The 25,710-nt window shown below is 38.6% G+C and overlaps 2 protein-coding genes and 1 long non-coding RNA gene across 7 annotated transcripts in view; 2 read left to right on the top strand and 1 right to left on the bottom strand.

Annotated features, from left to right (window-relative positions):
• The window catches only part of GTF2H1 (general transcription factor IIH subunit 1), a 37,937-nt gene extending 12,410 nt beyond the window's left edge, over nt 1–25,527 (bottom strand). Inside the window, exons 1-9 of one of the 2 annotated variants that reach the window (XM_045039041.1) lie at nt 25,395–25,527; nt 16,191–16,359; nt 13,280–13,472; nt 12,340–12,505; nt 10,575–10,668; nt 8,515–8,664; nt 8,302–8,381; nt 4,096–4,223; nt 3,899–3,986 (exon numbers count right to left, since the gene is read on the bottom strand). In XM_045039041.1, coding sequence (XP_044894976.1) covers nt 3,899–3,986; nt 4,096–4,223; nt 8,302–8,381; nt 8,515–8,664; nt 10,575–10,668; nt 12,340–12,505; nt 13,280–13,472; nt 16,191–16,344 — 1,053 coding nt within the window. In that variant the 5' untranslated portion in view covers nt 16,345–16,359; nt 25,395–25,527. Of the gene's footprint in view, nt 1–3,898; nt 3,987–4,095; nt 4,224–8,301; nt 8,382–8,514; nt 8,665–10,574; nt 10,669–12,339; nt 12,506–13,279; nt 13,473–16,190; nt 16,360–25,054; nt 25,253–25,394 lie in introns of those variants that run through there. The other variant, XM_003993039.5, reaches the window with a different exon arrangement.
• On the top strand, nt 9,941–12,577 carry LOC123380529. Its single transcript, XR_006586429.1, has 2 exons — nt 9,941–10,447; nt 12,319–12,577. It is a non-coding gene; the product is annotated as an uncharacterized LOC123380529 (long non-coding RNA).
• HPS5 (HPS5 biogenesis of lysosomal organelles complex 2 subunit 2) overlaps nt 25,481–25,710 on the top strand; it is a 60,453-nt gene continuing 60,223 nt past the window's right edge. For 2 of the 4 annotated variants that reach the window (XM_006937131.4, XR_006586428.1), the window contains exon 1: nt 25,543–25,688. The gene's annotated coding sequence lies outside the window, so the exon portion shown is untranslated. Of the gene's footprint in view, nt 25,689–25,710 lie in introns of all 4 variants that reach the window. The other 2 variants (XM_019812150.3, XM_003993038.5) reach the window with 2 other exon arrangements.

The following is a 25,710-nucleotide window of genomic DNA, read 5'->3' as shown; positions in this document are numbered from 1 at the left end:
TTTTACTATTTTTCCACCACATAAGACTATTTTTTTTTCCTAAGTAGACTTCACACCCAGCACAGAGCCCAATTCAGTGCTTGAATTCACGACCCTGAGATCAAGACCTGAGCGGAGGTCAAGAGTTGGACACTTAACTGATTGAGCCACCCAGGCGGCCAAAAGACTAATTTCTTGTAAGTGTTGTAAATATGCTTTCTTCCAATTGGGTGTTTTTTGGTTTTAACTATCCCTTTTTTGCTTATTCTTCTGTGGATTAATTTTCTGCTTAAATCTTTGATCCACTTAGAATTTATTTTGGAATAAGAAGTTAAGGCAGGGAATCTGAGCTTCTTTTTACTAAATTATTAATCAGTCCTCTTAACACTCATTTGTAGAATAATCTGTCTTGTCCCATTAATTCTGAAATATCATGTTTATCATATATATATTTAATTCTTCCATGTATTTGGGTTTACTTCTGTACTCTTTACTTTGTTTTACTCATCTTTCTCCTGTACTAGTAACAAACTGCTAAATTTCTACAGCCTACTTTATAAGACACGAGAAAGCAATCTACATGGACATTTGTGAAAATAATTCTACAACATTTCAGCCTTTACACAGCAATGAAACCTTTCTTTTTTAGTTTTATTTTCTTAACGTTTATTCATTTTTGAGAGACAGAGAGGGACAGACTGTGAGTAGAGTAGGGGCAGAGAGAGAGAGGGAGACACAGAGACCAAAGCAGGCTCCAGGCTCTGAGCTGTCAGCACAGAGCCCAACATGGGGCTTGAACTCACAAACTGTGAGATTGTGACCTGAGCTGAAGTCGGACATGAAACTGACTGAGCCACCCAGGTGCCCCTTTAACAATGAAACCTTCTGGTCAACCCTCACCTGTAGCTACCAGGACTAGGATCAAAACATTTAGGTTATTAAGTAACTCTCAAAAAGGATTTGAAAACTTAGTATTTTAAAGTGTCCCTATTTTGACAGTCTGAATAGTCCTCTTGTAGTTTAGGAACAGACCTGATGGTAGAATATTCAAAGTAACACATTCATCAGCCCCACTTTACCTGGACTCAGCCTAATTTTGTACTACTTTCTCAACTCTATACCCTTCAGCTAAATTCAAGGCATACTAATATCTTCATTACTTTCCATGTATGTCAAGCTCATTTCTACCCCTGCTGTTGCCTAAGTCATGTCCCTCCCTAACCTCCCATAACAACCCAAATCCTAAAACCTCTGCTAAGGCCTCGTTAGGCATCCTGACTCACATACCTAAATGAAAAATCTATAAAGTAAGGACTTTGTCTATTACTACTTCTGAGTCTCTCATTCTTTAAGACCCTTTTGCAGAACATAGAGCAGACTATTTCAAACTATTGATTTGAAAGAACAGAGTCAGTAATATTGAATATTGTGAAAATGCAACAAACCATGACTTTTGACAACTCTTTAATTACCAAGAATCAAATGTACTTAGTGCATAGTATTGCAAAGAGTGTCACTTCCTGTATTTCTCCTTAAACTCCTCTCTATAACTTTCATTTCATTTTTTATTTTATTAACGTTTATTTACTTATTTGGAGAAGAGAGCGCATGCATGCGAGGGGGAGAGTGAGAGCGAGAGAATCCTAAGCAGACTTCCACAGTTAGTGTGGAGCCAATGAGGGCTTGATCTCACTAATCGTGAGACTATGTGACCCGAGCCGAAATTAATGGTCACTCAACTGAGTTCAGTCAACTGACTGAGCCACCCAAGCGCCCCTGTAACTTTAATTTTCATTTCACTTTTCTTAGTCATTTATTTATGGCTTAAATAAGTATTTTTTAAAGGAGTACACCAAGTGATGATCACCAAGCATTGTATGTAAGTACTGAATCACTAAATTGTACACCTAAAACTAGTATTACATTGTATGTTAACTAACAGGATTTCAAATAAAAACTTGGGGCGCCAAGGTGGCTCAGTCGGTTAAGCATTCAACTTCAGTTCAGGTCATGATCTTGCAGTTCATGGGCTCAAGCCCTATGTAGGACTCTGTTGACAGCTCAGAGCCTGGAGCCTGCTGCAGATTGTGTCTCCTTCTCTCTCACTCCTGCCCCGCTCATGCGCTCTCTCTCTCTCTCAAAAATAAATAAACATTTAAAAAAATAGTTAAAAACTTAAGAAAAAAAAAATATTTTCTTGGGTTTAATTTTAAAAGTATACATGCCTGTAAAAACATATTAAGTTACTGAAACATGAACTCAAGTTAAAAATCACCCATAATCCCTTTATGGAAAGATAACCCCTTAGCGTATATTTCTGAGGTCCTTTTTAAAAAGTTCTTAAAGTTTTTTTTTACATATGAAGTTGTGTCACACAGTCTGATCTGTGAACTTTTTATTTAATTCATTAATTTTTATTCTGGTTCCTATTGTAAATAACACTACTATACTTTTTTTTTCACATTTACTTTTATTTATTTTGAGAGACATACAGAGCAAGTGGGGGACGGGCAGAGAGTGAGGGAGACAAATCCTAAGCATACTCCACAGTGTCAGCACAGAGCCCGATGCAGGGCTTGAATTCACACAACGGGTGATCATGACCTGAATCAAAGTCAAGAGTCAGACGCTCGACCAACTGAGCCACCCAGGCAACCCACAATTACTATACCTTATTTTGAAATTGTTCTTTTGATTTCGTCTTCCCTATAGACACTGAACGCTGAGAATAAGAACTGTTAAATTCATTTTTGTTTCCCACCCCTTAGTATTTTAGGCAACTCAAAAATGGTTTCTTGGGTGCCTGGGTGGCTCAGTCAGTTGAGCCTCTGACTCTTGATTCTGGATCAGGTCATGATCTCATGGTTCGTGAGATCAAGCCCTACGTTTGGCTCTGCACTGAAAGCATGGAGCCTGCTTGGGATTCTCTCTCTCTCTCTGTCCCTCTCTCATGCATGTACGTACTCTCTCTCTCAAACAATTAAAAATATTGGTGTCTTTAATTTTTTATGAACTACACTACTGTTATGGTAAATGTGAACTCCTTTCAATTCAGTAGGTCATGAATCCTTTTCAAGTTATTCATGGCTGCATCAATCTACATTGTTTGGACACACCACAGATATTATTAGGATATTTGCTATTTTCTCTATTATAGTACTGTAATGAATATTTATATCTAAATCTTTGCACATCTTTACCTTTTTAAATAATTGTCCAAAATGAAATGCTGTCCCAAAATGGACAGGGCAATAAACCTTTAAAATTTTAATATATATTGCCTAATTGCCCTCTAAGAAAACTTTATCATATTCATTTTTTGTAATCGGGAAGGAACTTTAAAAAACTGAAAGAGTAGTTTGGCAAAGTTGCAAAGAAAGAAGAAATATGGAAGTAGACAATTGTGTCCTTATTCTCTCATAGCCCTAAATGATTTCTTCAATATCTAACGAGAACACATTTCTAGTTCTGAAATATATAAGCTCTTAATATATAAGAGCTTATATATAAGAGCTTAATATATAAGAGCTTAATATATAAGAGCTCTAGCTCTTAATATAAGGCCCAAACCCTATCTTCTAAAATCATATACACAGACCTTTAGTTTTTATTCTTGTCATATTGCCTTTGTTGATACTCTTGCCCACAACACAAACTGTATGTGTAGATGTGAAGGAAAAAAAGAGAAGAAAGCCAATAAAAACAGTGAATAGACAGGAGTTCATGGAAAGGTGGCTGGCAAGTTAAAACCAAGAAAGTGTTCCTTTAAGTGTTCTATAACTTATGCCAAACACCTAATGTCTCGACCAGAAGAACTGAGTCATTTTAAATAATCAAGGATCAACATAAAGTACTAGTAAGTTATACAAGGTTTCTGGAGAAACCTGAGTTCTAAACGTTCCACACTTTTTACTCATACCCTTTTGACTGCTGGTTGGAAGCAATCTGCATCTCCAGAATTTCCATCAATGCTGCTGGGCTCACCATTTTGTTCATTTTGTGCTTCTCTTAAAACAAAGTGGGAAAAATGTTAAAAATCACAAGCAGAGCAACAATACAACTCCATCTGGCTATCTTGAAAAGTCCAGTTATTGAACCTTTGCATGTATACTTAACTGTTTCCTGAGACCTGCTGCCAGGACCATGGCACTGTGATGGTTAAACCTCTTGATGATGGCAGCATTACTATTCTCCTTTATGGATTTGGAATTAGAAGAAGATGGCACAGAAGAAATGCCATAGCCCTAGGAGAAATAATTTAGAGGATTAAAATTCAAAATAAAATTCTAGTTTTCTTACCCATTATGAGAGATACGCTAGCTGAAAAAATTGGATGATGGGACTTCATTAATTCTGAGAATTACTTAATTTTTACAGGTAAACATTTAAAAATAAGTTACAGATTAAAAATACAACATATTCCTTCTGGCTTCACAAAAATAATCTTAACCTTAAACCATGCATTTGTTATTAAGATTTTATTTTTAAAAGTAATCTCTACACCCAATGTGGGGCTCAAAGTTGTTCACATCCTTTAGATCAAGAGTTGCATGCTCTACCGAGTCAGCCAGGTGCCTCGAAACATGCATTTTTTAAAGACCAGTTTTAGGTATAGCTAGAAAAATATTAAATGAAGTAATAGAATATGGTAGGGGAAAAAAAAGCATGGACTTTGGAGTCAGATAGATATGTTTTCAAATTCTGGCTTTATAACTTTGCTAGTATTAGTGTAAGCAAGTCTAAGCTATGTAAAATGAGATACTGGAGAAATAGATATTTTCAAACATGTATTGAGTTTATGCTATGTGCTAGGCCCTATAGACAGAAACTTAATAAGATCTTGTGCCAAAGGAGCCAGTATAGTAGTTAGGGATGCTGGGCTGTAAGTGTACACGTAGTTAAAACTTATATGATGTGCTGTAATAGAAGAAGTAGCCAATCCCACTGGAGGAGAGCAGAGGTAGATTCAAAAAAGCTTCAAGAAGCACCATAAGTTGAATAGGTGCTTGCAAGCCAGACATAGAGACAATGATATTTTAGGGAGAAAAATCTGCTTAAACAAAGGTACAGAAGCAACAGAATACATATTATGAGTTTTTTTTTGTATTGCAGTACACTTGGAATGAAGGGTGGGCCAGGGATTGGTAAGACATAAGACTAAAGATGTAAAAGAAAAATTACAAAAAGACTCATATACCATTCATTCATTTATCAAATAATTACTGAGTGCCTAATACATGCCATGTATGGGTGACAAGCCAATACAACAAGAAGAGTCACCCTCTGACAAGATAAAAAGATCACTTTTGAAAATGACTGATGGTATGAAAAAAATAAAGAGGGGTGGCATGACATAGTGACTAGATGGAGAGGAGGAGCTACTTTAGATAGACAGGTTAGGGAAGGTCTCTCTTGAAGAAGTAGCATTTGAACAGATGTCTAAAAGATGAGTAGAAGCTAGTTAGGTGGAAGAGCAGGGAGGAGAAACAGTAAGTGCAAAGACCCTGAGGTAGAAAAAGCTTGGAACAGACCTGAAAGAAGGTGTGGCCCAAAGTGAGGTAGAAGCAGACAGAATCCAAGTCAAGAAGAGCCTTGTAGGAGTTTTGATTTTTATTTTAATTTCAATGAGAATCCATCAAAGAGTTTTACATAGGAAACTATTATGATCTGATTTATAACTCTTCCTGCTAGGGGAGAATAAATTATAGGGAAAAACAGTGGAAATAGGAATACCAATTAGGAGGCTAACACAAGCAATCAAGACAAAAATGGTGGTAGCCTAATAGTGAGGGTGTAAGGGTACAGATGGACAGATGTAGACAAATCAGAGATGTTTTGTAGAGGACTTACTGATGAACTGAGTTTTGGAGGTGAAGGAAGGGAAGGAATCAAGGAGACTCCCAGGTTTTGGCTTGAGCAACTGTGTCTATGGCAATGTTTTGTTTTGTTTTTTTACTGAGATGGGAAAGACTCAGAAAGAAACAGATATATGAGGAATAAAAGGTTCCAGTTTGGACATGCTATGCTGAGATGTCTGAAATATCTACGTGAAGATATCAAGTAAACAGGCAGATATATGATTTTGGGAGTTCTGGGGTTAGAGAGACCACAGCTACCTGGGATTCATCATTTCATATTCATCATCATCAATATTAGTATTCAAAGCAATGGAATGAAGAGAATGTATTCAGAAGGTGGCCCAAGGCCATACCTAGGACAGTTATAACACATACAGGATGAAAGAAAAAGGCACCAAAGGAAAAAGTGAATCAACCAAGATCTCTATTAAGGTGTTTGGTTATATATATGTTTACATATCCATACAATCAAATATTGTACAGCACTAAAAACAGAAATTATAGTAACACCTATTATTTGCTGAGTACTCACTGTGTACCACACTCTTTTAACTCTTGTAGCAATCCCATAAAGTCCGCACTTTTTTTGTTTTGCATTTTTTCCAGAGATATAATTGACATGTAACATTTTAGAAGTTAAAGGTATAAATGTGTTGATTTGATACTTACGTGCTCCAACATGATACCCTACAGCTAACTAACATCTCTATCATGTCACATACTTATCATTTTTTGTTTCGAGGTAAGGGCAATTAAGATGCAGCAACTCTGAAGTTTATAACACAGCACTGTTGACTCCGCTGTGCATTAGATATCTAAAACTTATTTATCTACTAGTGGCAAGCTGATACCCTTAAACAACATCTCAACTTTCCTACTCCCTACTAAGATCAGTACTATTAACCTCATTTTATAAGAAAACTGGGCTTGAGGGCAGGGGGAAGCACTAAAATCTTTTCCCCATATTAAGCTTCATTTTTTTCGGGATGACTTCAGAGGGTCATATTTTAATGTGCTGAAATTCAGCAAGGAAGTGCCTGAATGTGGAGAATTACCAAGAAAACTAAATTTCATTAAGGAAATGACTTATCTGGGCACCAAGGGTTATTTTCTGTTAATTTATAATCTAGACTGTAGGTCAAAATTTTAACATTAGTTTCCTCACTTGGAGAGTACATACATGAAAATAAAGGAAAAAGTTAAGAAAAATAAGATAGGAAGGTATAAGCATGTGTATATGGCCAGCAAAAGAGAAACCAAAAGAAAGGTAAGAAAATGAAAATATAAGTGTGAAGAGAATACCTGAGGAAGGCAGGTTCCTACCCTAGAAGATACAAACAGGAATGGAATTTACCCTAATCAGAAGGGATCATATCTCCCTCCATGACTGGATAAATCTGTAAGTCTGGAGACACGATGCAGGGGTAGGTAGCTCACACTTGATGGTCTAGTTGTTGAAACATATTGGAGCTAGCATAGGGTAAGGGTCATGAGTGTGTTCAAGGTCTGCCAAATAGTGGGCTATGGAAAAATGCTTGTTACCTTTTCTTCACCTACTAATATTTATCCACATTTCTTTAGATTAATGTCAGCTAGAGCATAAAGCTGGACTCACAAATAAATGTTAAGCCTTCACATTATTACCTAGAGAATTGCTATGTGGAAGCTAGAAAATTCTTTTTTTATTTTTTTATTTTTTTTAAGTTTACTTAATTTTGAGAGAGAGAGAGAGAGTACAAATGGGGGAGAGGCAGAGAGAGAGGGAGACACAGAATCTGAAGCAGGCTCCAGGCTCTGAGCTGCCAGAACACAGCCTGATGCGGGCTTGAACCCACAAACCATGAGATCATGACCTGAACTGAAGTCCAACACTCAACCGACTAAAATTCTGTTACAAAAGTTTTAGCAACGCCTATAAGTTCAATTCTCCAAGGCAATTTTAATAGCAAACAGTGCTACTAAGAAGCACTTCTGATAAATCACTCCAAATAACAGTACTTTGTGTATTTTATTCTCAGAAGTGGAATATCTACACTGAAAGCAATTTTTAAACTAGTTGAAACTAGGAAGACTGTTTTTTCTCATAAATTCTTTTTTTAACTAAAATTTATGGGGCACCTGGGCAGCTCAGCCAGTTAAGCGTCTGACTTCGGCTCAGGTCATGATCTCACAGTTCGTGGGTTCGAGCCCTACATCGGGCTCTGTGCTGACAGTTCAGAGCCCGGAGCCTGCCTTGGATTCTGTGTCTCCCTTTCTCTCTGCTCCTACCTCATTCATGCTCTGTCTCTATCTCTCAAAAATAAACAAAAGTTAAAAAAAAAATTAAAATTTGTTTGTTTTGTTTTTTAGTAGGCTCTATGCCCAATGTGGGGCTCAAATTCACAACCCCTAGATCAAGAGTTGCATGCTCTACCAACTGAGCCAGCCAGGCACCCCTCTCATAAATTCTTTTGGTACTGCTTACCTCATCTAATGGTTTATCTTCCAAAGCTGTCAAGTCAAGCAGTGGGTTTTTTACTCCTAGTGAAACCATGGTTTTTAACCCTACAAAATCAATGAAATAAAAGTTGGTCAAGTCTTACCTTTCTCAAAAATAAAAACAGTCATTAACAGCACTATAACTAGAGGACTAGAGAACAGCAAATTAAATTTTAGCATGTGAGGGATAAGCAGTTACCTTTTTCATCTATTTTGGCACATTCTGCAAAGAGGTCTTTTGACCCTGTATTCAGCCGGTCCCTGTGAAAATAATGGGACTGAAAAAAACGTGTCCAAAATTCCTTTTCTGTCATGTTGTGGGGAACATTTTCTGCATATTTCATTTTTACTGTGGAAAAAAACCGTAATAGTTACATAGAGAGTTTCCATTTCTTAAAACTTCTTAAATTAGTTGAAATACAGAATAGCAAAAACTAGATTACTAAACTGCTCAACTTTACATACCATATATAATAATCTAATTGTAAATTTGAAATATAACTTGAGAGACTAGGTGAGGCACTCACTACCTGTATAAATCTTTTTTTTTTTTTATTTTTTTTTTTTGGGACAGAGAGAGACAGAGCATGAACAGGGGAGGGGCAGAGAGAGAGGGAGACACAGAATCGGAAACAGGCTCCAGGCTCTGAGCCATCAGCCCAGAGCCTGACGCGGGGCTTGAACTCACGGACCGCGAGATCGTGACCTGGCTGAAGTCGGACGCTCAACCGAATGCGCCACCCAGGCGCCCCTGTATAAATCTTAACCAATTACAAACGAAACCTTATTTTGCACCAAAAGAATTAACAAGTTTCAAAGTTTTAGTAGAAATACCAAGAATCAATACCCACTAGGACTATCAGTTCAGCACACCCCAGAAGCTCACAATCCAATGAGCAAAGAGGTTAAGAGCATGGTCTCTTGAGCCAGAGAGTCTGGGTTTGAAATTCTAGGTCTGCCACTTACTATCTATGTGACCTTGTGTAAATTACTTAATCTTTCTCCATCTCGGTTTCCTCATCTGTCCTATGAGGGTATTAACACTGCCTACTTCATAGGGTTACTTGTGATGACTAAATGACTTAATATATATCAAGGCCTCGGAATGGTGTCTGGTATGTAATATGCACTACAGAATTACATTCTTTTTTTTTTTTTTTTTAATTTTTTTTTTCAACGTTTATTTATTTTTGGGACAGAGAGAGACAGACCATGAACAGGGGAGGGGCAGAGAGAGAGGGAGACACAGAATCAGAAACAGGCTCCAGGCTCTGAGCCATCAGCCCAGAGCCTGACGCGGGGCTCGAACCCACGGACCGCGAGATCATGACCTGGCTGAAGTCGGACGCTTAACCGACTGCGCCACCCAGGCGCCCCCAGAATTACATTCTTATCAGAAAGATATAAAAATTACAACGTGATAACTTGCTGAGGCAGACACAAGCCCCTACAGAAGCAAAGGGGAGATGTATACCTGCCCAAAGAAGTCAGGATTTTATAGAGGTGGTAGTGAGGCAATACTTGTGTTGAATCCCATGGGGGAGTTATGTTTCTGAAGGACTAACGGGGCACAGTGAGGAAGTGAGAAGAGAGAACAGCATATGCTTTGAGACAGAACTGTTTGCTCAGCAGAATGACTAAAGTGGTGGGGCTTGCAACCTCAGCTGCACACCTTCAATTAATAAAGCTGGGATCAAGTCATTTATACTTTTAAGATGGTTTCTGCAAGGGTAATGATTTGTGGGTTAGAAAGGTCACTTTGGAGGCAGCATGATGATGGATCTGAGTTAGCGTTGTAGAAACTATGTACTGATACCTCTGGAGCAGGCCATCTTGTGCAGGTTTGCTGAAGGGTAAATAGAGTTTAAGAACCACTGATGGAAGAATGGAAAAATCATCATACCAATGAACTGATGACAGCACATTATATACTAAGCCCTTAGTAAGTACTATATGTCAGACGTTGGGTAAGCACTTCACGCTTATTTTATTGCACTTCATCAGGAATAAAGGTAAAGCTTTCTTTTTTTTTAACTAACAACTTTGACTTTTAATAATGGAAACAATTTGCCATTCCAGAATCAACTGTAGGGAAGAAAAATCTCCCCTAAAACAATAAACTCAATAAAATCGTAAGTACTGTAACTTTTTTACTTTGGCTATTTAAAATGCTCCCTTGCAATACGTGTTTTTCACTTAAGTATTATTACTGAATTCATCCAAATATTTCTACTATGCGGAAAGACTGATTCTTCTTACCTGCTGGATAGGTCCTAAATATGGACTCAATGATATCAGAGGTTAAATTGTATCTCAGACCATTACATCCATCTGTTTGGGGCCGGACATCAGCCTAAAATACAGACCATACGTATATATTTACTAGAATATTGAGGGAAGACGTGTAAACATATAATAGACACTGGACAAAGGTGGAAAAATAGACTTTCTGAATAAACTAGAGAGACAGAAATACATCCCTCACCTTTATTTTTGGCATAGAGATAGGGCTCAAAGAAGCCTGGCTTGGTTTCACATAGTCTTACTGATGTGAAATCGGTTTCCTTGAAAATTCAACATGGTCAAATAGGTATGTGTACGTGTGGCCAAAGGAAAATAGCTAGTGGAGCTTTAACATAACACTTATACAGTTACCAAAACAACTATAAACCTTGTTTACTAAATAAATAAATATTATCTGATTGGTTTCTTTCTTTTTTTTACTATTTTATTTTTTATTTTTTTTAATATGAAATTTATTGTCAAATTGGTTTCCATACAACACCCAGTGCTCATCCCAACAGTTGCCCTCCTTAATGTCCATCACTCACTTTCCCCTCCTTCCCACCCCCCATCAATCCTCAGTGTATTCTCAGTTTTTTTAAGAGTCTCGGGGCGCCTGGGTGGTGCAGTCGGTTAAGCCTCCGACTTCAGCCAGGTCACGATCTCGCGGTCCGTGAGTTCGAGCCCCGCGTCAGGCTCTGGGCTGATGGCTCAGAGCCTGGAGCCTGTTTCCGATTCTGTGTCTCCCTCTCTCTCTGCCCCTCCCCCGTTCATGCTCTGTCTCTCTCTGTCCCAAAAATAAGTAAACGTTGAAAAAAAAAAATTTTTTTTAAGAGTCTCTTATGGTCTGACTGGTTTCTTTAGGAAAGGCCTCGTTCATTCAATTTACTACTAAGTGCCCAGAAAGATGCTAAACATATAACTGGTACTCAAATTCTTGTTAAATGCATAAACACTGCTTTGGTTCCACCAAAGTATAGACTAAATGAATCCCATTTTCTAATTCTACAGGTAGGGTATTCTCAATCTTTTACTAAAATACATTTTACACGTCTTACTTTTTCTGTCATACCATGGTCATTCCACATTTAACTCTGCATTTATGTATATAGCAATCATAAAATAAAGTATCAGAAAGCCCTAACTTTAAAAGAATTTGGGAAAACAAGTATTAGTCCAATTGCTAAAAGATTCTCTTTTATTAAACTCCACTTAATTTCCAGCATATTAGGGTCAAGTCCAAAAACCAAAAAAAGTTATCGCTTCTCGGCCTTTTGGCTAAGATCAAGTGCAAAAACCAAAAAAAGTTAACTGGCAAGAAGAAGCATCTATTTAAAAAAAAATTTTTTTTAACGTTTACTCATTTTTGAGAGAGACAGAGTGTGAGTGGGAGAGGGGCAGAGAGAGAGAGGGAGGGAGATGCAGAACACAAAGCAGGCTCCAGGCTCTGAACTGTCAGCAGAGAGCTTGACGCAGGATTGGAACTCTTGAACCGCGAGATCATGAGCTGAGCCAAAGTCGGACGCTTAACCGACTGAGCCACCCAGGGGCCACAAGAAGCATCCATTTAAAAAATACTGCACCTATTTTTAAAATACTTTAGAATACCACGGATACCAAAGTAACTACTGATTTGCTTTAAGGAAATGCTAAGTTTTACAAAAAAAATGGCATTGCTAACACATATATCAGAGTTTTCTTTTTTTTTTTTTTCCTTCAGAAATCTAGAAGGGTCACATACCAGAAATGCTGCAGAAATGCCAACATCCTGCTTATGATTGGATGTAGAAGAACTCTCTGTCGCATTTATATTTAAACGATTGGCCCAGAATTCCTCAGCACTGATCACTTGACTCACAACAAGGTCTTTATAAAGCTGAAACAAAACAGGATCTTCTTGCAGCATTCTGGTGATAGAATATATTGAATATATTGAACTTCTAGAATAAAACACCATTTATGTTAACACTTTAAAAAAACTTAAAAAAAAAAAGGACTTTAACAACACAAAACAGTGAGACCCACAACTTTCATTTTATGATGTTGGAGCAGCAGAGGTCATTTAGTTCATCTCTTAATAATTCAAACTAAAAAAAAAAAACTTTTGGAGGAACAAATGAAGATAAATGGAAGTAAGTCTGAAGAAGCAAAGCCTAAATTTTCTGAGGGTTATTGGTGTTATTCATCTCAATATCCCAGTGATACAAAGGTCACTATGTCTGTATTTGTATTGTACTGTATTCTCTTTTATAAATAAATATGAAACGGAAAGAGAAAAGGTATGCTTGTGATTTTCTGGACACTAATTTTTCACAGTGATAAGCACTTGGAGACTTAAGCATGGATGGCCTGGAAAATACTGGCAATGGAGTAATTCACCTTATCAGAAATTCTCATTACTTTACACGCTTTCTCAACTTTTTTTACAGCGTGATTTTTCAGGTTTCTCATTCACAAACACATTCATAATAGTTCAGTGTCTTCTCTGTGACGGAGAACTGGGAGAAGGAATTAAAGGACTTTGGCACCTCTGAATCTCAGTTCTGTTCCTCACCCGATTATTAGAGTTGAGGCAGTTGATTTAATGTAGCACAAGGGTTAAGACTTAACAGCTGTTACTCTACTAAGAGACTGGAGAGAATCTAGTGTCCCTTCAAAAGGCTATTCTTTTCCTCCTTCACCTGTTTTTCTCTTCCAGTTCTTTATTTGCTTTCCTCTTGAATTTGGGCAGCAGCTGCTGAAGAAGGTCTTTCACTGCATCTCGCTCTTTCACAGCTGTGCTTTCATTGGAAAAATGGAAGTTAGTTGTGTCCCCTGCATGCAACACCAGCTGAAGCTGAATTTTAGCTTTTCCTTCTGGACTAATTTTCTGGCCTAAAAAGAAACATGAGACAAATTAGATGAGGACACCCACATTGTGGAAATCGTTCTACAATACACCATTTCTCCTCCCAAGAAGATTCAGAATTCCTTTGGGCTTTAGCTGCCCTGTTCCAATCTTAATGCTTTTGCAGAAATGAACTCTTCTCAAATAATCCCATATAATCAGAGCATAGTTTAACAAATTCACCGCTAACACTCTGCTTCCTTCTTCAGCACCCTCTTTGTGTGGCACTTCCCACCCACTGCTTCCATCGCCAGATATTAAAGGGCTTTTGTTTCCACTCAACTGGGGAAAATCTCCAAATAGCCAACTAGGAGTCCTGACCGTGAACAGCTACCTCCAATCATCATTATCATAAATAAAAATGATTTGTCCTAATTCAAAAAGCTCCAAATCACAGCCCATGTCTTACTAACTGCAAAGAAGAATACATAATTTTACATTTGAGAGATCTGGTGTCATCACTTCAACCAAGTGATCAAACTTTATCTCATCCAGAGTCGGACAACCTGACACTCCAGGCTTTCTCAGGGAATAGAATAGTAAGTAAAGACCACCACCTATGTGTTGTTCTTGCTGCAAATGTTTAACTTGAGTATAATCAAGCCTGTAAACTTTTCAGTTTATAAGAAACACAAGTATGCATGAAAATAATTTTCAAAAAACCTTGAGAGGATAAGCAGACATAATCAGAATGTATGATATTTGACAAGTCTATAAAGACTGAAGGTACTACAACTACATATATGAACCCAGACTGGATAGGGTTTAAAAAAAAATCATTACTACAAAAGAACACTACTGGGACAACTGGGGATGTAACAATGTCCTGGATGTTTACTATTAAAATTTTCTCAGTGCGAAATATTACAAAGCAGAGTGTATGCACACGTAAGTCAGATATATTATATAGTATGCATTGTACCATTCTTAAAATTTTTCTGTAGATGTTGGGAACCTCAAAATACATCCACATTATAGACAACTTGTACTCTTAAAGAGTGGGCCTCATGGCAACAGTAGTCCTTGTCTTCCACAGAGGGTGAGGGATGGAGGGGTTCTGTCTCATGAAATGGGAGACTCATGACAGTGTGAACATGCTGCCTAGAGCTCATGGTCCAAACCACCTACTAATCCCTAAACAAACGTTTTCAATCAAGATGCTGCTTCCAGACCAACAGTCTAGATGAAATATCTAACTACCAAAAGCAGCAATACGGAGCAATGTAGGCAGTGAGCCAGCCTATTGTGGCTTTCCATTTCTCCAAAACAAACCATCACTCCTTTTCATGCATCTTTTCTCAGTTACTGCTGTAGCCTTGCTCTAGCTTGGCTCTTGCCTCTAAGAGGTCTATTTCTGAAGTTTTGTAATTAGCTACCCTAACTGCTGATTTTCACCTTAGTAATTTATTACTTGATAATTTTCAATGTCTTCTTTCAGAAATGGGCTTTATTTCAAATATTCAACTTAAAATGAATACTGATCTGGTGCAGATCTAGATTTGAGTATGTGCTCTCCTTCCCAATAACAGAATTGTCAAGAAATAGGAGAAGGGTATGCTCTTTATTGTACGTTGTGGGTATCACAATGAGTGCATGTTTTAGAGCTACAGGACCAACTTCCTGTTGAAGAGAAATGCTAACAGAGGAAGTTCCTAATTTATGAGTCTCTTCTGGTACAAATGTTAGTTTGTAAGAGTACTATGAGGAACTTGGTGAGTCACTTTTCCACAGAAACAAAGTTTTAAAAGGAGGTAATATTACCAGAATAGCGGACAAAAGACCAGACAGCTTAGGCAGTACTTAATTATGATGAATTTCAAACAGTATTTCCTTTTGAAAGTAAAAATTCTTAATTATTTCAGTGAAAATGGATGAAAATCTTGGTCATTTCCAGTAGCAAAGTTGAGGTAAGTCCTTAGGGCAACTGTCTACACACAAAGGACATTTACAAATCTAGCACCTGCAAGGTGAAGAGTGTCTTATTTTTTGAGGTATCACATTCCTTGAAATCTACATAAGATTTTATCTTGGAGAAGAATTTTATATCCAAGAAAATAAATGAATCCATATTAAGGTCACAGTTCAGATACCACAATTTTTAAGGATACTGTGCTCTGTATTTCTCCTATCTATACCCAATAAAAAATTGAGTCTATCTTCTCAACAGACAACGGCCACATAACCAAAGATTAACTACACAACTTGCTTAAACAATACAATTTCGTTAAAGGGCAATCTGGCATCAACCAACATTTTAAATGCATGAACCATCTGAATCAGTAAATCCACTGCAGGGATGTATCCCACATATACAACCTCACAAAGATATTAGTACACAGACCTATACTGCAATACTGTTTGCAATAAAAAGAATTCTGAAAACTTCCTAACTGTCCTTCAAGGAAACTGATTAAATTATGATTCTATATCCATTCAGTGGAGTATTATGCAACTCTTAAAAATGGCGGTGTGTGGAGACTTTTACATGATGTAGATTCACATATGTAAAACTATATAAACTTTTATTATTATAAAGTGGGAAAGGCGGGTTACAGAATAACATACGTTCAACGATCCCACTTTAACATTTCCATACAGCTGGTTTTTTGGACACTATAATAAAAAAATCCACAAAGATCATATAAGCAATCTTCCTATAAAATTATTAGCAAATGTTACATCAGGCCTTAGTATAGCTGACTTACATTTAATATCTGCATACATATGGCTGATTGTAAATCTATCTTTGCCTTCAGGTGCCCAAGCAATCCTTTCTGCCATGAGGTATAAAGCTCCATCTTGCTTCTTTTGACGCACCTTCTTTACAATTAGCAAAACTTCTTCAGATGAAGTTGCCATGATGCCTAGAAAGTGCTGAGACAAAAGATTTCACATCTCAATTAGGATCAAATTTGTTGACTTTTGGAGTCCTTTCCAAATTAAAAAAAAAAAAAAAGGTTTTAACATTTATTTATTATTGTGAGACAGAGAGAGACAGAGCATGAGCAGGGGAGGGGCAGAGAGAGAGGGAGACACCGAATCTGAAGCAGGCTCCAGGCTCTGAGCTCTCAGCACAAAGCCCAACGTGGGGCTTGAATTCACAAACCACGAGATCATGCCCTGAGCCGAAGTCGGACGCTTAACTGACTGAGCCACCCAGGCGCCCGAGTCCTTTCCAAATTTAAACCTAAATTGATACTAAGGAAGAAAAAAGTCCCTGATTCAAAGTTGAAGATAAAGTTGTATAGCATTATCCTTTAAAATAAAATTTAATTTGCTCATTATCACAGGTTTGAATTTACACAACAGTTTATGACACTTGGCAGTTTTTAAACCATTTCTACATATTCTAATCAGAGTATTTCCAATTTACTTTAGTTCCTTAGTAATATTCTTAAATCTTAAATGTATGATTTGACTATAGGTATGTTGTCTTTAACCTACATTTAAAATTGTAGAACTTTAGGGGCGCCTGGGTGGCTCAGTTGGTTAAGTGGCCGACTTCGGCTCAGGTCATGATCTCACGGTCCGTGAGTTCGAGCCCCGCGTCGGGCTCTGTGCTGACAGCTCAGAGCCTGGAGCCTGTTTCAGATTCTGTGTCTCCCTCTCTCTTTCTGACCCTTCCCTGTTCATGCTCTGTCTCTACCTGTCCCAAAAATAAATAAACGTTAAAAAAAATCATTAAAATTGTAGAACTTTAGAATTACGACTCTACTGAATATTTAGTTCAATTTTGTTTCAACTGAAACAACTAAGAGCCACAGGGTTTGTGCGACCTTACCAGAACCACTCTCAGAGCTGAAACCACACCCACATTTCCTGATTCCTGGTCTAAGTTTCTTCCTGTGTACTTTAAAAGAAAACCATTAATACTTAACACCTCATGCAACAATGTAGATGGAACTGGAGTGTAATTATGCCAAGTGAAATCAGAGAAAAATAAATGTCTGATGGAATCATATGTGGAATTTAAGAAACAGATGAACATAGAGAAAGGAAAGGAAAAATAGAGAGGGAGGCAAACCATAAGAGACTCTTGAATACAGAGAACAAACAGGGATGCTGTAGGGGTGTTGGGTGGGTGGACAGGCTAAACAGGTGATGGGCATTATGGAGGGCACTTCTTGGGATGAGCACCGGGAGTTATAAGTAAGTAATGAATCACTAAATTCTATTCCTGAAATCGTTATTGTGTTATATGTTAACTAACTTGGATTTAAATAAAATTTAAAACATTAAAAACAAAATAAAGAAATAAACATTAAAAAAATAATTCTACTTAAAAAAAATTAACACTGCAGATGCTACTTCCCCCACCTTTTAACAATCAAATTGTCTTCAACTGTTCTCCAGGTCTTGGCCAAAGATTCACTTGTACATGGCTAATTCATTACCTAGGAAACAGCCTTTAGTTACCTCCACCTCCTTCCTCCCCAGTTCTGGGGAATCTTAAATATTCAACTGAAATCCTAGAGGCTTAAGTGTGGCTGCCTGGAATATGAGGCTAAAAGGGAACTTGAAGCTATAAGGGCTTAACAGGAAAGAAGCCATGATTGATGGTGATGTCTGCCATGGGACGAGATGGGAAAAAGTGATAGCACAAATACCCCATATAGGTCATTTCCGGTGAAGTTATGACTAAGATTTTATTCCCAAAGAAATGATTCAAAGTATAATTTTAAAACATTAACTTCTTCAGATATAGTTTAAAATATAATTTTAGAGAAATTTGCATATCTAGATATTTTAAGAATTAAATTTGCCCTGAGAAAACAAGTGAAGTCTTATTGAAACATTTTTCCTGGAGGTTAAAACAAATGGGAACAATGAAATACTGGATCTGCCATTAGTTATTCAAAATAATTGAGGAATTTTTTTTTAACTGTTTTTAAATTTACATCTGAGTTAATTAGCATATAGTGCAATAATGATTTCAGGAGTGGAATTGAGTAACACTTCTATTTGGATTAAGTGGGAAAGTAAGCATCAGAAGAATGGCAGGCATTAAAAATAATGGAAACCAGGGGTGCCTGGGTGGCTTAGTCAGTTAAGCATCTGGCTCTTGATTTCAACTCAGGTCATGATCTTGCCATTTGTGATATTGAACCCTGTGTTAACTGGCGTTGACATGTTACATTAGTTTCATGTGTATAACATAGTAATTTGATGAGTCTATATGTTATTTTATGCTCACCACAAGTGTAGCTACAATCAAAAAAGTCATTCAAGCAGGAATTTAGAAATAAAAAATACAAATTAAAAAAAAAGCAAAATCTTAATTTCTCTGAAGTTGATTTCCTCAATTTTGAGTAGTCAAATATTCCCTTTCATAGGTACCCTTACAGGCTACTCTACCCCAGGAATGGAAAGAAAAATGGTCAATGTGAACACATTTATTCAATAAATGTGTGCTGAGCCAACAAGTCTAGGGTTATCAAAGATGAATGTCTGACAACAATGATTTCTGCTTTCAAAGAGGTTCCAGTTAGCAAGATTATTTTTGTGTCAGTGTATACAAATAAGAACACGTGATGCTCCAAAAGGGAGATAAAAAAATGTTCTGAATTAGGACTCAGAGGCCATTTCTTCACAGAGGATACTTTTTTTATAATAGATTTTTTAGTGCAAATAAAAAAAATTGGGGTATAATTAACAAATCACCAAAATACATACATCTTAGGTGGTCTGTTTGATGTATTTTGACAACTGAATACACCCATGCACCGTTACTTGAAATAAGAGAACATTTCCACCACTCCCCAAAACTCCCTCATGTTCCTTTCCATTCAACTCTCTTCCTCTCCCCCTCCAGCAACTATTTTCTGATTTCTATCACCACAGATTAGCTTCTGTGTCTTCTGGGTTTTCACAGAAATGGAATCACGTACTACGTATTCTGTCTCTGGCTTTCCGCCTAATCTGTTTTTCGAAATTCACCATATTATCACATATATCAGTAATTTGGTTTTTTTACACTTAATGAGTTAGTTATGAATTGGGTCTTGAATGAGGATTTTGACAGAGAAAGGGAAATAGGCATCACAGGCAAAGGGCATGCTTTGGGGCAAAGGCTTGAGACTCTGGGAATGGTAAGTAGTTTGCGCTGGATGTAGTATAAAGTTCATGATAAAGATCAGTGGGCTGTGGAGTTCGGTGGTTAAGACGGAGACAGTGCAGAATGCCACCCTATGTGGTAGACAAGAAAAAACCTCTAAAGACTTTTGAATAGGGCAACAATTTCTATTTTAGGAAATGAATCTGTGGACAGTATGAGAGAGACTTAAGAAAAGGACTAGTAGGGTCTGAACCAGGCTGGTGGCAGCAAGAATGGAGAGGAGGGAACGAGGAGGAATACTGAGGAAGCAGGATAAATAGGCGAGTGCTGAAGGAGGTGTCACAGCTGCTTGCTCACACCCCACTCCTAAGCCCTTCTGACACGAGTACAGTGGAACAGGTTTGAAAGTGAAGACAAGGAATTCAGTTCTGGACATGAAGAGTGTGAGGTGCTGTTGAGTCATGCAGGTGGAGATTAATTAACTTGTTTTTCACTTGCCACTGAAAACACTTCCTTATGTTGTTTTATAATCTCCAGTTTGGATATCTATAAAACATATATGATAAAGGTTAAAATTCTTAACATATACATAATGCCATCTTTTAAATGATACACTTATTTAATATCCTAAGATTTTCATTAGAGGGTTACTGCTGCTTAAAAAGTTTAAAAACCACTGTTTCAAAACACTATTTAATGATATGAAAAGATACACTGTCAGGTGATCAAAGAAAAAAAAGCTTGTAGTTTGATTCTATATTCTTAAATTAAAAAAAAAATATCTAAAATGTACTCGAGGCGCCTGGGGTGGCTTGGTCGGTTAAGCGTCTGACTTCGGCTCAGGTCATGATCTCACGGTTTGTGGGATTTAGTCCTGTGTCAGGCTCTGTGCTGATGGCTCAGAGCCTAGAGCCTGCTTTGGATTCTGTCTCCCTCTCTCTCTGTCTCTCCCCCGTTCATGCTGTCTCTCAAAAATAAATAAATCATTAAAAATTTTTAAAACATAAATAAAATGTACTCAACGTGGTGAGCCTGACTGGCTCAGTTGGTAAAGCATGCAACTCTCGATCTCAGAGTTGTGAGCTCAAGCCCCACGCTGGGTGTAGAGCTTACATTAAAAAAAAAAAAAAAAAAAAAAAAAAAGGGCGCCTGGGTGGCTCAGTCGGTTGAGCCTCCGACTTCGGCTCAGGTCACGATCTCACGGTCCGTGAGTTTGAGCCCTGCATCGGGCTCTGTGCTGACAGCTCAGAGCCTGGAGCCTGCTTCGGATTGTGTCTTCCTCTCTCACTGACCCTTCCCCGTTCATGCTCTGTCTCAAAAATAAATAAACATTAAAAAAAAAAAAATACTCAATGCCTAGTATGTGCCAGGCACTGGGCTAATTTCTTTATAGGTATTAACTCATTCAGCCCCAGTTAACAATCCTGAGGTAGGTTATTAATCCCATTCTGCAGATAAAGGAAACTGGGTCTAAAAAAAAAAAATCAAGACGCTTTCCCAAAGCATCAAGGAAGTAGCTAGGTTTCAAGGTGGGTCAGTCTGACCTTGGACTTCCACCATGCTATTTTGCAAATACATATGACTTGGAGGAATATACACCCAACTTCACAGTGGTTACTGATGGGTGATAGGATTACAGGTGACTTAAATGTTCTTTTTGTTTTCTGGATTATCTATATTTTGTAATGAGAAGAGTAGCATTTTAAAAAATATTTATTAATTTATTTTGAGAGAAAGAGAGAAAGAGAGAGAGAGAGCATGCCCATGTGCATGTGGGGGAGGGGCAGAGAGAGAGAGAAAGAGAGACAGAGAGAATCCCAAGCAGGCTTTGTGCTGGTGGCGCAGAGCCTGACACGGGGCTTAAACTCTCCAACTGGGGCTTGGACTCTTGAACGGTGAGATCATGACCTGAGTCGAAATCAAGAGTCAGATCTTAACTGACTGAGCCACCCAGTTGCCCCAAAAAGTAGTTATTTAAAAAGTCTTTCCAAGAGTTTGTTCCCTATTAAACCACAGGCTTATAAGGTAACACAGGAAAGTGTTGCAGGTATTAGTGTGGGTAAGAAAACAATTGTTATTTTCAATTTCTGTAATAAGTGTATATGAATTTATTTTTATTCACTTTAAAAATTTAATGTACAAAAGAAATTTCATATATGTATGGAACTAATTAATACCTTAATATTAATTTTGATATTCATTATAATAAACATTATAGTAACTTAAAAAAACAATCTGTATTACTTGAAATTATACTGCATATTATATGAACCACATTTTAGGAAACGTGAATTAAAATCTGAAAGATAGGAGGGGAGGTTTTGTCGACACAGAGAAAGCAGATAATTACAAAACAATTTTAAGTATGTCCATATATGGAGGAAAAGCACTGAAGGAGTTTCCAATTAACTGGGCTTATAAGCACAAATAAAGTATAAGCTTCGGAAAAGAACAGAAAAACTTCTAAGGTAGGAAGGTAAGAAAGAAAAGATGAGTGAAGACAGAGAAACTGTAAAACGGAGAGGAAGTTAGATGGAGAGAAAAAGCCACTTGGGAGAACACTGAAAATAAGTCAGGGGTAAGTAACTGAACATTGGAATGACTAGTCAGTGGTCTCATAGCTAACTTGCTTGGCAAATTTCCTTGTTCATCCATAGCACCTCTGTTAATTGTACGAGGACCAGTTTTAGAAAGTTTAACAGAATCAGTGGGGCTATCCTACAGAGCCCTACATGGTTTTCAGATGTTTCTTGAAGATGGCTCCTTGGGTGGCAAAAAAATTCTTCTTCCCAGTAGAATTCTAGAAGAGCCACAGAATATTTGTTCATGAAAAAAATCAGTTAGTTCCATTTAAACAAATTGACTTGATGAAGATCTAGCTTTACTTAAAAGATTTACATTATGAAATCATCTGCCACTTCTTTAAATACCAGGATCCTCCAGTAAAGACATTAATTCATTTGCAGTTAAATATCTGCCTGAAGGTAAATGTACATGCTTTGCTCTGAGCCTTTGCACATTCTCCTCCTCCTTTCCTATCACCTGGCTTTCACTCATTTTTTTGTCTACTCTAAGTTTCAAAGTTACTAGGCAAGACCTTCCATTCTTTTCTTGATAGCACTTACCACAACTATAATTAATTTTTAAAGTAGTTCTTTGAATGTCTGTCTCCCCTGACAGACTGCAAGCTTCATAAAGGGAAGAGGATGCATGTGTTGTATTCACTGCAATACAGCACCCAGCAGCATATTTAGCCCATAGGAAGAGTCCAATAAACATCTGTGATTATCTATTTAAGATATTTGGTGTTAAAAGAACACCATCCTGGTAAGATACATAAGACACCTTCGTACATATATCCTTGGCTAAACTCCAGGAAGCATTATAGCTCTCTACTCAGAGATCATAGTATCATTCCTCAGGGATTCCAATAACTGGGTTTTAAGGAAACAGGGATAGGAAAAATTTCAAACTATTCAACAGAAATCTTTAAATTGCATTTCTCTTCTAATATGCACAGATAAATGGGGCAGAAATAAGGACAACAAGTGAACTAACTATAAACTCCACATCACCCTCTAAAAGGAGGATTATTAGAGAGAGCTGCTGTATCTGCCAGGATACAAAATGGAGATCTGGAATGCTGCTTGCTATGAGGCAATCCAAAAAAATTTTAACAATCCAGCATTACAGAGAACAGGACCTTGGAAGTATGTAAAAAGTGACCAAAATTTACCATTTCAATGAAAGTTACACACACAATGAAGCTATTAAGGGGAGTAACTGATGTAGCAATTTTAAGACCAAGCACTTTTTCATTTTTACAGCAGTGCAGGGAGAGGCAGGAGGAGGAAAATGCGACAGACACAAGACAGAACGAAATGTATGCTCATATTCACTAATAAATACTGCATGCTGACAAGAGTATAATATCCAAATCAAGAGAAGAGCAATCAGTCTGTAATCAAAGTGGGGAAGGGAGGGACTTACTAGTTATTAGCTGGACGCCAGATACTGCCACACTAAAAGCAAGCTAAGAGAGAAAAGAGGAAGGGCACAAGGGACCTCCTCCAGCAGTATCCACGAGGTAGAAACACTGGTCAAAATGCTAGGAAAGCTCAATGGTAGGGGAAAAACCTAGCAGCACAGAAAAGTAAGGCTAAAAGGTGGAAAGATTAACCAGCAGGGAGAAGACATATGCCTCGAGGGCAGTATGTGCAGGAAGCTGATCATTTGGTTTATTAAACCGATTCCTCTCTGCACCAATCTTCCTAGTATTTTTAAAGAGCCCTCTCTGCATTTGCATGAATAATTTTTTTACAGTTGCACTACCATATATATTTAATATCACCTAGGAGAAACTCAAACTTTCAATCTGCTGCTAATGTCAGCTGAGTGAGGGTAAAGGACAGGTTTAATAGCCCCAAATTATCTCTCCCTCCTTCCCAAATGAGGGATTTAGGTCTGCTAAAAGGTACAAAGTTCTCTCCAGAGTCCATTCCTTCTGCAAGCCATAGGCCTGACACTAGAGGTTATCTTCTTTTCTGTCGTGACTTCTCCATCTCCTTTGTTCTACTTTTGACTTTAAAAAGCTATGTTAGGATTGGCAATTTTGGTTTATTTACCAAAGCCCAGTTCAGTGGTTTTCAAACTGTGTTCCAACAGGGGAGGCCGACTGGGTGGGGCTCGGCACTCCCAAATTCAATTCCATCAGAGCATGCTGTTTTGTATAACGGAGTTCCCAGTAAGAATTAGTGGGGAGAAATTGTTCCACTCCTTTATGGAGTTAATACTTACTACAGTGTGTATTTCAAACCACTCAGTTTTTGTATGTTTTTCACATTGTCTTCTAATGGGCTAACGATTAAGTTTCTGGATCTTTTCCCTCTCCGCAACCATACAGGCCCCAAAATGAGTGTTTAAGAATCAATGGAACACACTGCCTTAGTCGACTTAGTCTTAGAACACTGGGGGCTTTATAAAATAATTACATATTTCCACAGGTTAGTGGTCTATTTTTCATCATTACAAGACAATCAAATTGGGCAAGGACCAAAGCCCGGGGTGTGAAATGGCACATGTGTTAAGAAGCTTTTAGGAAGCCGTAGAATTGACAGGTCAAGCAAAAGATGTGTGGACACTACAGTGAAAGGTGTTCTCCTACAGAAACCGAAAGACTTAAGAGCACATTTCCTAACGGGAAGGGCTCCTCTGTCACTCAGAGGCCTCCACGTCCTTCATTCTCAAAAGCTAAGTCTAACCCTTGCTTTGGGGAAATCTTCGAGTCCCTGCTCTTAGTAAAGGGGCAGACTTCCTATAGGCCAGCAGATTAGGGGTCGCCTATTCCTCGCTTCAGGACAATAAAAGGCTGCCGAGATGGCAGGCGTAGGAGCTGTGGCGACGGCAACAGGGACACTGGGAAAAGGGGCAGAATCCGCGCCGTCCAGCGGCCCCCAGGCCTGTCAGCTCCTCACCCACCCTCCCACCCGCCCCCATTCTTCGGTCTAAACTTACCAAGTGAGAGCTACGGCCCTGGACAGGGAGTAACTGGGCTGGGTCGGGTCGAGTTCCGCTGCGCTTCTTAGAGACGCTGCCGGGAAGAGGCTGAAACCCAGTAGCCACCACCGTCGCCACCGCCTCTGTTACTGGGGGGTCTCGCCTCCATCGCTGGCTGCGAGGACTCTGAGGGCACGTGACCGGAAGTACCAAGGCGGGCCTGCCGGGCACGTGACCCAGAGCGCGGCCGCCATGACACCTTCCGCTAGTTCCCTCCCTCCCCCGCCGGTTCCCGCCTGTTTCATTTCCTTTCGCCGGCCTCAAGCTGTGAAGGGTCCCAGGATCCTGGCTGGCTCACCCCTTTGGCCTAACGCTCCTCCGGTCTCCGACGGCGCTGTGTCTTCGGCCAGCAGCAGCCCGCTGACTGCAGGCCGCAGAGAGCGTAATTGCGACCGCGGCCGGAGGGGGAGGGACCACGCGCAAGCAGGGGGCGTAACCCGTCACGTGACAAGGAAGTGCCGTTAATAGCGGTGTCCCTGCGTCCCCGTCGCTTCTGGATGACGTAAACGCGGGAGGGGAGGTACGGAAGGAGGGACAGACTCTCCGGTATCGTTCTTAGTTGCTCGTTGAGTGTACGGCTTTTAGTTGCTCGGTGAGTGTCCCAGCGGCCATCC

This window comes from Felis catus, chromosome D1 (genome assembly GCF_018350175.1).
Source record: "Felis catus isolate Fca126 chromosome D1, F.catus_Fca126_mat1.0, whole genome shotgun sequence".
In the NCBI taxonomy this organism is placed as follows: Eukaryota; Metazoa; Chordata; class Mammalia; order Carnivora; family Felidae; genus Felis; species Felis catus.
Note: the sequence above shows the minus strand (reverse complement) of the source record. Positions and strands in the feature narration are given on the sequence as shown.